This window comes from Lithobates pipiens, unplaced genomic scaffold, assembly GCF_037356315.1.
Source record: "Lithobates pipiens isolate NorthernLeopardFrog02 unplaced genomic scaffold, aLitPip1_a1.2 Scaffold_16, whole genome shotgun sequence".
NCBI classification, from domain to species: domain Eukaryota; kingdom Metazoa; phylum Chordata; class Amphibia; order Anura; family Ranidae; genus Lithobates; species Lithobates pipiens.
The window spans coordinates 220,105,578-220,120,324 of record NW_027507748.1 but is presented as its reverse complement, the minus strand read 5'-3'; the positions used below and the strand labels follow the sequence as shown (position 1 = coordinate 220,120,324).

The 14,747-nt window shown below is 44.4% G+C and overlaps 1 protein-coding gene across 3 annotated transcripts in view; it reads left to right on the top strand.

Annotated features, from left to right (window-relative positions):
- The window catches only part of CNKSR1 (connector enhancer of kinase suppressor of Ras 1), a 166,799-nt gene that overhangs the window by 66,041 nt on the left and 86,011 nt on the right, over nucleotides 1–14,747 (top strand). For all 3 annotated transcript variants that reach the window (XM_077481065.1, XM_077481064.1, XM_077481066.1), the window contains one exon: nucleotides 4,688–4,804. In XM_077481065.1, the coding sequence (XP_077337191.1) occupies nucleotides 4,688–4,804 (117 nt within the window). The remainder of the gene's footprint in view (nucleotides 1–4,687; nucleotides 4,805–14,747) is intronic.

Below are 14,747 nucleotides of genomic sequence, written 5' to 3'. Positions count from 1 at the left end.
TTCCACAACGGAGACTGGAGTATCTGTACATAGGATGACAAAAAGCCGTATGCTCCATAGAGTTGGGCTTTACGCAGAGTGGCCAGAAGAAAGCCATTACTTTCAGCAAAAAACAAAATGGCACGTTTTGAGTTTGCGAAAAGGCATGAGGAAGACTCCCAAAATGTATGGAGGAAGGTGATCTGGTCTAAAATCGAACTTTTTGGCCATCAAAGAAAACACTGTCTGGCGCAAACCCAACACATCACCCAAAACACCAGCAATCTGGACCGGGGAACTGGTCAGTTGAGGTAAAGCTGGATGGTGCTAAATACAGGGATATTCTTGAGCAAAACCTGTACCACTCTGTGTGTGATTTGAGGCTAGGACCGGAGGTTCACCTTCCAATGACCCCAAACACACTGCTTAAGCAACACTTGCGTGGTTTAAGGGGACACATGTAAATGTGTTGGAATGGCCTATTCAAAGCACAGACCTCAATCCAATAGAAAATCTATCGTCAGACTTAAAGATTGCTGTTCACAAGCGCAAACCATCCAACTAGACGGAGCTGGAGCAGTTTTGCAAGGAGGAATGGTCAAAAATCCCAGTGGTAAGATGTGGCAAGCTCATAGAGACTTATCCAAAGTGACTTGGAGCTGTGATAGCCGCAAAAGCTGGTTCTACAAAGTATTGACTTTAGGGGGGTGAATAGTTATGCACGTTGATTTTTTTTTTTCTTCTGTTATTTTGTCCTATTTGTTGTTTTTGAAGGTGTTGTTTTTTTTTATTTTTTTTATTTTTTATTCTGAAGCAAAGTTGTGGGCATGTTCTGTAAAATTAGAAGGTGTGATAATTACTGCGCTAAACCCAAAATATGAAAAAGCCGCTACACAAAAAATGTGACAAACATAAACAAGGAAATAGGTAAATGGTGTAGCGGTAAATAATCGGCATGAATATATGTGAAAATGAGTACAATACAGTGATATTGACATAAAAAAATCAAGTCTATCTGCAAAGTAAAACATTGTCACTGATGCATACAGTGTTGACCAACAATGGAACGTAAATCCAATGGTGAGTGAATTTATAAAATCCAAAATAGTGTCCAATATATAAAAAATTTATATAAAATAGTGTCCAAACATTGAATAATGATAAAAAAAAACACCGGAGTGGAGATGAAGATGGAACGCTGTTCAGTGAAGAGACATCAAAGATGGTATGGTACCTCAGAAATGTGGAATGCCTCAGGAACGAACACCAAAAACGACCGCCGACGGGATCTCCAATCAGGCAAACGTCAACGACTGGATCCTGGTGATGGATTCAACAGGATGGCGGAGCCATATGCTAGACAATAGAAGATCTAGCAGTGATCGATCCACCCTCTCAGAGCCGGCTCTCTTATCTCATGTAGACCGCAATGCTAGATCTTATATCGTCTTGCATATGGCTCCGCCATCCGGTTGAATCCATCAGCAGGATCCAGTTGTTTGCCTGATTGGAGATCCCGTCAGATGTCGTTTTTGGTGTTCTGGGAGTTCGTTCCGGAGGCATTCCACCATTCTGAGGTCCACATATTGGCCATTCTTCTCGTTTGACTCCATGTCATCGACCCTGAAGTCCATCTGTTCTGAGAAGGGCATACACATTTCCCTTTGTTTTTGATGCTATACCATCTTTGATGTCTCTTCACTGAACAGTGTTCCATCTTCATCTCCACTCCTGTGTGTTTTTTTTTTCTCATTACTCAATGTTTGGACACTATTTTATATACATTTTTTTATATATTGGACACTATTTTAGATTTTATAAATTCACTCGCTATTGGATTTACGTTCCATTGCTGGTCAGTCTGTTTGCATCATAGTGACACTGTTTTACTTTGCAGATGGACTTTTGAATTTTTTATGTCAATATCACTGTATTGTACTAATTTTCACATATATTCATATATTTGTGCTGATTATTTAGCGCTACACCATTTATGTTCTACAAATTAAATGATGCAAATCCTCAAACAATCCATGTTAATTCCAGGTTGTGAGGCAACAAAACACGAAAAATGCCAAGGGGGGTGAATACTTTTTGCAAGGCACTGTAGGTCCCTCCTAGGGTCCTGCTGTGAACCAGAGGGGTCTTTAGTGACACCCTCATCATATAAAAGCATCAGGTCATGTAATCCTCCATGGTGAAGTGCCTGATTGACTCAGCTTGCGTTCGAGATTGATATTTTGGCAGTCTTTGTCAAAAATAAACTTAAATGTTAAATTACGTGCAAAAAGATATGTCTCTAATGGTTTTGGTGATATGTAGAGAGTCAAATGGGCAAAAGCCCAGACCAAGTTGCACAACTGATCATTCATCCCAGTGATAAAGAAGTGGAAGTGAGATTAATAATATTTAATTGGGATGTGTTGGTTGGAGGCATGGGGGCAGGTTTGCGAACAAATGTGCTCATCTTCGTTTTTGTTGTTGTTTCTTCAGATCTGGTGAAGTGAGATAAAAAAAAAAATCCGTGTCTAATAAGGCCTTCTTTGGATTGACCAAGGCTAACCCTAAAACCTTGGGGATCAAGTTGTGAAGTGTTGGGGAGATTGTGCCACCAGTAACCTGAATGGCTGTTGGTGAGGGGTCTCCTGGTGTATGTGCTAATTGGTGTTTGGAAGAGGTCTTTTTACCCTTCTTAGGTGTTGTTGAAGTATCGCCACTGTAGCGCGATTGTTTCTGTGTTGAATTAGAGGTGTAAGGACCTATAAAGCGAGAGCCTATTGCATGAGAGAGGGAAGAAGAAAGTTTATGATCAGATTCTGATTGATCGGTCACTGGATTGCAAGGTTGAGTTCCTCGTGAGGGCCCTCTCCTACCACTAGATCTCCCTGACCATTTGTAAGCAAAGCCTTCGGAGAAGGCTAGCTTAACTTTAACAAATTTAGCCTGTTTTTTGATAATTTCTTCATACCCTCTAGGTGCTCCTTAACCCCCTTCCACTTGGTGGAAAAGGCTGGGGTGTCTAGAAGATGTTTTTATTTTGTTTATTGAGTCTTTCAATTTCACGATCCAGTGAAATCATATCAAGAGCGTATTGGGTCAGTATTTTTTCCCATGGGGTTTTAAAAGTGGGAAATGTTGCTTATGTGTTGAATAAATGTAAGCTTTGGGCAACTATAGTTTATATATCTTTGAATTTAAAATGGGGCACTTATGTGGGCCCCTTTGGGCAAGTGTCTGCTCATTGGAGCTGGAGTTTGGAACTGTGCTATTTTTGTGCTTGCCGTAGACTGTCTGGAATCTGTGATGTTTTATGACTTTCTATTTTTTCAATAAACCCTTTTTCTTGAGAGAAAAAAACAAAATTACTGAGTAGAGCTACAAATCTGCAGCAAATTTTGCATTAAGCTTGAACGTTTCTTTGCGGAAACTGTTCAGATAATTTAGAAGGCTTACAGGGACAATGCAATGAGTGCAACGCAAAAAAAAAGTGTGGCACAAATGGTTCAAAGATGGTCGAGAATGTAAGTGATCCCCATTCTTGAAGGCCTGCAACAAGCGAACATCTGAGAATGTTGACCGTGTGCGGGTTGCAATCAACAAAGATTGGCGACTGACAGTGCGAGAACTAGAAGTTGATCTGAGGATTCCAAAAGCTACAGTATCTTAGATATTGATGCATTGTCTTGGCATAAAAACCCCATGTGTCCCATGTACATTGTTTCTTGTATCTTCTTCAATAAATATTTCTATTTTTCATATCGCATGGCTGGATATGTGTATATATATATATGTGTGTGTGTGTGTGTGTGTGTGTGTGTGTCATCCCTTCGATTTTTGTCTTGTGTGTGTTTTTTTAATTTGAAGAAAATTCACGAATAAATGAACATGTATAACAGTAGTTATATGGGCCCAATGGCCTAAAGATATACATGGATTTTGTACCAATCAACCAAGGGGTAACATTTATACCAATTGTAGGAGAATAATAGTACATAACAGTGACTATATGAGTATGTTGGGTAATTGGCTCATTTGTAGTTAGGGTGTGAGTTTTGTTTCTCTGAAATTGGGGGTTGCCAGATCTGAGGGGGCACAATTCAGATTAGATTTTATTGTGCTGTGATTTGAGTTAGTTTTTTAAAGTGGATGTCTGCCCACCGCTGCAAAAATTAAGACAGCAGCTGCTGACTTTTAATAGGACACTTGCCTGTCCTGGAGTCCAGCGATGTCGGCACCGCAACTGATGCTTCCAGCAGATCTCGGGTGTTGCCGCCTCCATTGTGAGTAATGAAATCTGGCAGTGTAGCTTTATGGCTTCACACTGGGAACCCTAATGTGCATGCACCGCTACTCTCTCCTACTGGCCTGGCGGCCGGGTAAGGAGGAGGGAGCCCGGGCGGTGACTTCAATACCCGCGGCTGAGGCTCCCGGGAGTGGGGACAGCATACCTGTGAAAGACTGGTATCCTGCCCCCCTCCCCCCTGAAAGGTGCCAAATGTGGCACCGGAGGAGGAGGAAAGAGTACAATGAGCGGAAGTTCCACTTTTGGGTGGAACTCCGCTTTAACATAGGCTGTAATGACTGTTCGTGTTTCTGTAGAGTGATATGTTGAATATGGTTTTTGGTCTAGTATGTGTAAGTTACTTGTATTTTAGAAATGGGTTGTCTTGTTTTTTAATTGGTACTGATGAAGTCCTTTTCTTTCCAGTGTGAAAATATTGGTGTCGTATGTAAGAGTATCCTGAACTGCAGTCCTGAGAGTCTACTCAATCAGACGGCAACTCTGGAGCTAGTGCAGATCCATCCTAAATCTTCAGATGGTTTGGTGAGATCGCTTTTTTTTTTTTTTTTTTTTTTCAGATTTGGGGCATGTTTATAGATTTTCAAAGGCTAGTTTACTGAAAGAGGCCAGCACAACTCTTAGGCTTAGCATTGGTATACTATCTATTCACATGGTACCAATTCTGGTTCAGTGGTGTTCATGTAGCAACCACTTGTGTGTGTATATATAGCTTATCTCCAGCAAAGACAGTAAATGTCATCCCATAGCCATGTCTCTAATTCAGATGTGGTGTTTATCTGACATGAACCCCACATGACAGTTCACTTTCATATGTAATCATCTGAATTATATAGTTACTGTGGCTGTCATTCTGCTGATAAGCATAAGGCCTGGACATGTATCTGATAGTATGTTGCAACTAATCAAGATGGGGGTCTTTTGAGTAGTCCTGTTTGAAATTGCATAGAGCTAGGGCCATTTTGAGGCTTTCAATAATTTCGACACTAGTGGCCTATAAATATGTGAACACTGCTTTTTTTAAGTTAAAGCGACACTAAAGGCTCTGTTTTTTTATTTTTTTTTAAATATACTTGCCTGCTCGGTGAAATTACCCTTTTCTCTGGCTCCCTGTCAGCTCTCCTGGCTCCTCCTCACTTCCTAGTTCTCCCAGACTAAGCCACTTGCTCTGGAGGCACTTGTGCATGCTCGCTCCTCAGTCACCCATAACACACTCAGAGCATGGCTCGGCCTCTCCCCCCACTCCCTTCTTGCAGGCTGTGATTGACAGCAGTGGTAGCCAATGGCTCCCGCTATTGTGTTTCAGCCAATAAGGAGTGAGAGGCCAGGAGAGCTGCTGCTCTCAATCACATCACAGGAGCGGGCTCAGGTAAACATTTAAGGTTTTTTTACCTTCATGCAAGGTAAAGAACATTCAGCCTTTATAAATACTTTAAAGGGATTGTAAAGCAAAATTTTTTATTTTTTTAAAATAACAAACATGTTATACTTGCCTCCACTGTGCAGCTCGTTTTGCACAGAGTGGCCCCGAACCTGCTCTTCTGGGGTCCCTCGGCGGCTGTCTCTGCTTCCTCCTGGAGGTGCTTCTCACGTTCATGCGAGCTCCCTCGCATTGGTGAGAAGCACCTGCGGGCGCGCTCCCGTGATACAGCCGGGCGGCTATAGCCGCTCACTGTATCACAAGGCCCCGCCCCCCGGCGCGCTGCGTCATTGGATGTGATTGACAGCAGCGCGAGCCAATGGCTGCGCTGCTTTCAATCCATCCACTCCAGCCAATCAGCGGCCAGGCTGAGCGGGGAAGAGGACGGCGGGGCGAACGCAGGATTTTCGAGGGGTCAGGTAAGTAAAACGGGGGGGCTGGGGGCGCAGGCACTGTCAGATGTTTTTTCACCTTAATGCATTAAGGTGAAAAAAACATTTTACCTTTACAACCCCTTTAAGGCCATGGAAGACTGTGGTTGCCTCCACCTGTGCCCTCCTTCCTGCAGCCTGATAGAAGCAAACATGGATTGAAACAATCACTGGTACACCCAAGCAGAGTTTCTCCATCAAGGTTGGCAGTTCCTTAAACCTGCTAAAGCTTCACCTGACCTTTCTTTTTAAATAAAGGGGTCAAGGTGAGTTGGTGAGTAGACTACTTACCATAATTCACTGGGTGATGTGTTTGTCCATTCCTCCGAAGCGGTGACGGGACACAGGATTTATTCCTACTTCGTTTTCACAATTTTTTATACATATGGACAATTTGTTTATATTTTATATATGTTTACTTTTTTGAGTTGATTAAGTTTATGTATTTAATGTATATTGCAGTATGTATTGAATAGTAAGATACCTGCGGTATTAAGCACTAGAGCACTTTATTGTTATATTTTTATTTAGCGCCCCCTTTATCACTTACAACCCACAACTCACAAAGTCAAGTTTCTTTGCACTTTGAGGGGAGCAGCTTATATATCTATTCACATTTGTAGTCTAAGTGCGGGGTATTCCAATTTTTGGGGGTTTTTCTCCTATTCATGCCAAGACAGTGACCAGCATCCACTGTCTGGGAGACACTAGTATTTGTACCACTAAAAGAGAAGCAGACTTTATTCTTTCTTGGGTGCAACTGCTGTTTGGACCCTGTGTGCTCTCCACATTAGAAGTGTGAAAAAATTGTCAGGTGGACTTCAGTGTCTGTATCCAGGGGAATTGTCTCTCCACATGGAAGTTCTCCAAGCCCTTTGCCAAAAGCGGGGGGTACCAAATGTGGGTCTTCTGACGTTTTAGATACAGCGAGGGAAAAAGGTATTTGATCCCCTGCTGATTTTGTAGGTTTGCCCACTGACAAAGAAATGATCAGTATATAATTTTAATGGTAGGTTTATTTTAACAGTGAGAGACAGAATAACAAAAAAAATCCAGAAAAACACATTTCAAAAAAGCTATGAATTGATTTGCATTTTAATGAGTGAAATAAGGATTTGACCCCTTTGCAAAACATGACTTGGTGGCAAAATTGTTTTTGCCAATCGGAGGTCAGATGTTTCTTGTAGTTGGCCATCAGGTTTGCAGACATCTCAAAAGGGCTTTTGTCCCACTCCTCTTTGCAGATCCTCTCCACGTCTTTAAGGTTTTGAGGCTGTCGTTTGGTAATATGAACCTTCAGCTCCCACCACATATTTTCTATGGGACTAAGGTCTGGAGACTGGCTAGGCCATTGAGGACCCTAATATGCTTCTTCTTGAACCACTCCTTTGTTGCTTTGGCAATGTGTTTTGGGTTATTGTCATGCTGGAATACCCATCCACAACCTATTTTCAATGCCCTGGCTGAGGGAAGGAGGTTCTCACCCAAGGTTTGACGATACAAGGCCCCATCCATTGTCCCTTTTGATGCAGTAAAGTAGTCCTGTCTCTTTAGCAGAAAAAACACCCCCAAAGCACGCATGTATGGAGGAGGAATGCTACCTATGATCCCAAGAACACCATCCTCAATGTCAAACACAGTGAGTTGCGTTGATGCTAAAGAGCTCGATTTTGGTTTCATCTGACCACAACACTTTCACCCAGTTCTCCTGGGAATCATTCTGATTTTCATTAGCAAACTTTAGACAGGCCTGTAAATGTGCTTTCTTGAGCAGGGGGACCTTGCGGGCGCTGCAGGATTTCAGTCCTTCACGGCGTAGTGTGTTACCAATTGTTTTCTTGGTGACTATGGTCCCAGCTTCCTTGAGATCATTGACAAGATTCTCCTTTGTAGTTCTGGGCAGATTCTTCACCGTTCTCATGATCATTGAAACTCGACAAGGTGGGATCTTGCATGGAGCCCCAGACTGAAGGAGATTGACAGTTATTTTGTGTTTCTTCCATTTGTGAGTAACCTCAGCAACTGTTGTCACCCTCTCACCAAGCTGATTGGCGATGGTCTTGTAGGCAGCCCATTTCAGCCTTGTGTAGGTCTACAATCTTGTCCCTGACATGCTTGGCCAGCTCTTTAGGCCTGATTCACACCTATGCATTTTTAGTGCTTTTTGCATTTTGCAGATTTGCACTACAGAACGAGTTCCATAAGAAACCATGATAAATAGACTGTAGTGTAAATCTGCAAAATGCAAAAAGCACTAAAAAAGGCATAGGTGTAAATCAGGCCTTAGTCTTGGCCATGGTGGAGGGATTGAAATCTGATTGCTTTTTTTTATACAGGTAACAAGCTGAGATTAGGAGCACTCCATTTGAGAGTGCTCCTAATCTCAGCTCATTACCTGTATAGAAGATACACAGGAGCCGGATATCTTGATCATTTGATAGGGGCTCAAATACTTATTTCAATCATTTAAAATGCAAATCCATGTATAACTTTTTTGAAATGCATTTTTCTGGATATTTCTGTTCTGTCTCTCACTGTTTAAAATAAACCTACCATTAAAATTATAGTCTGATGATTTCTTTGTCAATGGGCAAGCTGGGCAGGTTTCTTACCAGGTCCATGCTCTAGAGACTCTGTAAGATCAGTTTCACCTGATTGATGCCTTTCTTCCGCTACAGTTAGTAAGGTGTCTGAGTTAGTGGCCATGTTTTGGTAGAGAGCCTATCCTATTACAAGATTCCTGTACAAGGTTGTCCTGAGGAATAATGCCTCTTTTCTCACTCTTTCCCCCTTCCACTTCCGCCAGGACATTGTCCTTATCACCTTATGTCTTGCTTTGCAAAAATTCAAAGTAATTTTCTCCCTGATTTCTCTCTATGGTATCTGCAGCTGCAGCCTCTTATTAGCCACGCTGTTCTTCTTTTTTCCTTTCACTCAAGGTTTCCTCTGGGGGCTCCCTGCTTCCTACTTTTCCTTTGCAAGTCCTCGTTCGAGCCTTTGGTCTAAAGGATCGTTTGTGCTTCAGAGCACTTCAGCAGACATCTATTTCTCAGATTTTGTAAGGCTATCACCTGGTCTTCTGTTCACACTTTTTATTTTTATGTTTTTTAATTATTTTTTTTTACCATGTGTCTACCTAATCTGATCCCATTTCTTGACCCATTCGTTACGTTGACCTGTTGGTATCGTTCGTTGTCTTGCCTACTACTCACTAGGACTGCTTTTGGACATCCCATTGTTGAAACTTGTCTTGTACTCTACAATTTAAAGTATAAATAAATAAAAAAAAGTTGTGCCTTTTTATTTATTTTAGTTTTGGACATAGTGGAGATGGATTAGAACACCTGTCAGATTGTATTGCTTTCTGTGTCCTCAGGGAGATTCCCCCTCTCTATTTGTCCTGTTTACCATTATCCTTGAAAATGAAAGTAAAAGAAAATCCCCCAATTTTGGGTTGTCCCCAGAAAAGAGAAAGAGGGGAAAGTTTCTAATGGCAACACTAGTTCTGGGGACCTGGGGGGCCCAAGATATTCCCTTTAATTTGCAGGGATTTCCTCTCCCTTCCTATTTTGACTGTGGGAGACAATGGGAAACATATTGCAAAAATAAACCTTACAGGTGTTATGATCCTCCCTTACTGTATCCAAAATGGGGGGGGGGGGGGGTTTGCCTATAGTTGTACTTTAAGCGCTTCAGCCCCAGAAGATTTTACCCCCTTCCTGACCAGAGCACATTTTGCGATTTGGCACTGCGTCACTTTAACTGACAATTGCGCAGTCATGCAATGTTGCACCCAAACAAAATTGACATCCTTTTTTTTCCCCATAAATAGAGCTTTCTTTTGGTGGTATTTGATTACCTCTGCGGTTTTTATTTTTTGCGCTATAAACAAAGAACCGCAACAGATTTGAAAAAAGTAATATTTTTTACTTTTTGCTACAATATCCCCCAAAAATATATAAAACCAATCTTTTCCTCTGTTTAGGCCGATATGTATTCTTCTGCGTGTTTTTGGTAAAAAAAATTGCAATAAACATATATTGATTGGTTTGCGCAAACGTTATAGCGGCTACAAAATGGGGTATAGTTTTTTATGGCATTTTTCTTATACTTTTTTTTAATTTATTAGTATTGCCAGCGATCTGCGATTTTTGTTACTGCGACATTATGGTGGACACATTGGACACGTTTGACGCTATTTTTATTTATACAGCGATTAGTACTATAAAAATTTACTGGTTACTGTGTAAATGACACTGGCAGGGAAGGGCTTAATCGCTAGGAGGCGATCAAGGGGTTAAGTGTGTCCTAGGGAGTGATTCTAACTGTAGGGGGGGTGGGCTTCAACTTGATAGCGATCACTGCTCCTGATGACAGGGAGCAGTGATCTGTCATGTCACACAGCAGAATGGGCAAATGCCTTGCTTACATAGGCACGTTCCCATTCTGTGGATCCGTGACATGATCGCCAGGAGACCAGCGGACATCGAGTCCACTGGTCCTGTGTGCATGGTCACGCTGTACGCCAGGGATCTCCAAACTATGGCCGTCCAGCTGTTGCGGAACTTCATGTCCCATAAGGCATTGTAAACCTCTGACATTAACAGACGTGACTAGGCATGATGGGAATTGTAGTTCCTGAACAACTGGAGGGCCATAGTTTGGAGACCCATGCTGCGCCCGCTAGCCCCCCAATTAACCACTTTCAGACTGGACCAATTTGCTGGTCAAAGACCAGACCACTTTTTGCGATTCGGCACTGCGTTGCTTTAACTGACAATTGCGCGGTCGTGCGACGTGGCTCCCAAACAAAATTGACGTCCTTTTTCTCAAATCGCCTTTCAGGACAACCCCGGAGAGAGTGTAGCTCCACCTTGTCATTAGGAAACACATGCCCACTTTAAAAACACCTTCCTCCATGGCTTCAGTTATTGTGTTTCCTCCTTGGAGGAAGCATGTGCCTGAACCAGGGGAGAACTACACTCTCTGCAGGGGAGTAAGGCTTACCTTTTCGTCACAGGTTGTTTCTTCTTTTGACCCCCCAGCAGCATCTCCAGTGGGGGAGGACTCCTGGAGCCCCTGGTCCCGCCGTCTCACGGGAGTAAGGACCCTCGGAGTGCCGGCGTCGGGTGCCCGGTGTCCGCTGATTTAGCACAGGGAGGGCTCTGTCGCTGGCGGAGGTCGCTACAGGTCAGCGGCGTGGCTCCGTTTTTGGCGCTGGGTCCCGGGGCGGCGACAGCGTCGTTTACGGTGACGCGCAGGTGCTCTGAGGGGGCGTGGCGCCGTGGTTCAAGCGCCTGGAACGCAGGGATCATGGGGCGGGTCAGGTGACCGTGTGCTTCCGGCCGGCCCTGATGACGCGGCGGCCGGTGAAAATTTAAAAAAATGACGGAGCTGTTTGTGATAGCTGCCTTACTCAAGCGATGGAGGAGTGTAAGCCAGCTATGGCGGAGACAGGCGCCCCTAGCACCGGTCCAGCCCAGGTACGTAAGGTGCACTGGCACCCTCTGCTTCACTGTTGGGCTATGTCTTTGTCTGTTCCCCCCTCTTGGGGGCCTGTCGCTGCAGGTCAGAGGTGACTTCGCTCAGACCTTTTGCAGCCTGGTTCTGGGGTCTCACTAGTGGTCTGTTTGGTGGTGGGTCTCTGCACTGGCTTGGTGTTAAGCAACTGGTTGTTGTGAGCTTTTAGTGAGTTAAACCTGCATGTCGTTTCAGGAAAAATCACTAGGAAAAGCTAGACCAGGTCAGAGAAAATGTCCTTCTTGCAAGACCCCCCTCAGAGATTCATGGCAGAAGGCAATGTGCAGAAATTGTATCAGAGAATTGGTGGAAGAGGAAACATCCCAGCAATATAAGGATTTGTTTTCTTCGGTTAAAGAGCTGACAAACTCCTTGAGTTCAGTCAGGTCCATCCTGATACAAAACCCTCCCGCACAGACCGAGCCTCAGAACTTACCGCCCAGCCCCAGGGCGGCGTCGTCCAGACAGGTGGATACCGAGGATTCTGGAGACGAAGGGGGTAGTACTCTCATCTCCTTCAGGGATTCTGAGGAGGAGGAAGAGGAAGAAGATGGCAGGGGCTCTAAATTCAAGCTATCACTAGAGGAAGTAGATGACATTCTTAAAGCAATCTACACTACTCTAGAAATTCAAGAAGAAAAAGTACAACTGTCAATTCATGACAAAATGTACCAGGGGTTGGACGAAACAAAACGGAGAGTTTTTCCAGTCCACAGGGTCCTCTCAGATTCGGTGAGAAAAGAGTGGAAGGACCCAGAAAAAGCCCCTTTTCTTCTCTAAAGCTCTCAAAAGAAGGTTTCCCTTCGAAGATAAAGACTCAGAGGTTTGGAAAAAAAAACCCAGAGTCGATGCAGCTTTCTCGCAGGTATCCAGACGGACGGATCTAGCCTTTGAGGATATGGGGATCCTTAAAGACCCAATGGACAAAAAAGCTGACTCCATCCTTAAAAAGGCTTGGGATGCTGCGTCAGTCAGTCTAAAACCAGCTATGGCAGCTACGGTTGTGGCCAGGAATCTGGAATGTTGGGTAGAGAAGCTGAAGAGCCATATTGAAGCGGGGACATCCCGCAAGGATCTCTTAGAGTCCTTTCCACTGATCCTGAATGCAGTCAAATATATGGCGGATGCATCAGCAGAATCGGTTAAACTGGCCGCTAGGTCTTCGGCTCTTGTAAATTCAGCCAGGAGAGCAGTTTGGCTGAAAACATGGTCTGGGGACACTGCTTCTAAGGTCAAACTGTGTGGTCTCCCCTTCTCGGGTGACTTGCTCTTTGGACCCGATTTTAGAGTCTGTGCTGGATAGGACAGCCGATAAAAAGAAGGCTTTTCCAGCTAAGAAAAAGCAGGTTGCCAAAAATAATTTTCGTGCTTTTCAGCAGTCCCATAAAAAAGACCAGGATCGCAAGAGCAGATGGGGTTCACAGAAGGGCAAAGGCAAGGGTGGAGTCCTCTTTAGATCTCCCCCAGAGCAGTCCCCTAAGAGCAAGTGACAATATCTCCCCAGTGGGGGGGAGACTGTCAGCTTTTCGCGAACAATGGGACAGGCTGTCTCCAAATCTGTTCGTGAAGAATATTGTCGATCAGGGGTACAGGTTGGAATTTTCAGAACCACCTCCGAGCAGGTTTTATGTGACAACATTGCCAAGGGATCAGGGGAAGGCCTCTGCAATGAAGCTTTTGTTACAGGAGCTGATACAGCAAGAGGTTCTGATTCAAGTCCCAGTAAACCAGCAGGGCAGGGGTTTTTACTCACATATTTTTCTGGTGAAAAAACCCTCAGGGAAGTACCGTTTAATCCTGAATCTGAAAGTTCTGAACAGGTTCATTCGGTACAAACATTTCAGGATGGATACAATTTTCTCCATCACAAAGTTGTTGACCCCAGAATGCTTCATGGCATCCCTGGATCTAAGGGATGCCTACCTTCATATACCCATTCATCAGGCATCGCAGCAGTTCCTGCGCCTGGCATTGAAGGTGGGGAGTTCGGTATGGCACCTCCAATTCAGGGCGCTGCCATTCGGACTCTCGTCCTCTCCCAGGGTCTTTACGAAGATTATGGCAGAGGCTTTGGAGCCCCTGAAGTTGAAGGGGATTCCAGTCGTCCCTTATCTGGACGACCTTTTTGTTTTTTGCAGGTCCTAGTCAATCTCCAGAGGGCCCAGTCTCACCTCGAGGGCCTGGGATGGCTTCTAAATCTAGAGAAGTCAATCCTGACCCCCTCACAGGAAATGAAATTTCTGGGGTATACGTTAAATTCGATTCTCCAGAAAGTTTTCCTGCCGCTGGAAAAACAGGAAAAGTTGCAGCTAGCTGTACAGCGGATACAGAGCAACCAGACAGTCTCAGTCAGGACGGCTATGGCAGTTCTGGGCCTGCTTACGGCAGCAATCCCGGCTGTTCAGTGGGCCAGGTTCCATTCCAGACCCCTTCAGAGGGAGGTTCTGTCAAGCTGGTCCCATCAGGATCCTTTGGAAAAACAGCTAAAAATTTCGTCAAGGACGAAAAGGGCTCTTTGGTGGTGGAGAGACCAGGTAAACCTCTCAAGGGGCCTGGTGTGGACCTTTCCTGTGGACAAGCGCCTTACTACAGACGCAAGTGCCTGGGGAGCCCACCTGGATGGTCAGACATCTCAGGGGGTCTGGTCCAAACAGGAAGCTCAAAGATCATCCAACTGGAGGGAGTTGAAGGCGATCTTTCTGGGATTAGTGGCCTTTCAGCAGAGTTTGAGAGGCCACCATGTCCAGGTGTTGTCAGACAACACAACAGCGGTTACCTACATTATGAAGCAAGGGGGAACCAGAAGCAGAAGCTTGATGGGGCTGGCCAATCTGTTAGCCTGGGCAGAGCAGAACACAGCCTCACTATCGGCAGTGCATCTGAAGGGCTCTCAGAATTTGTTTGCGGACCTCCTAAGCAGGCGCAAATTGCTAGAGGCAGAATGGAGTCTGAATCAGGAAGTGTTCCTGATGATCTCTGAGGCCTGGGGGGTTCCACAGGTAGACCTTTTTGCCAGCCAGCAGAACTCAAAGGTGGACAGATTCTTTTCTCTTCACCGAGGAGATGCAGCAATAGGGTTGGATGCATTTGCTCACCC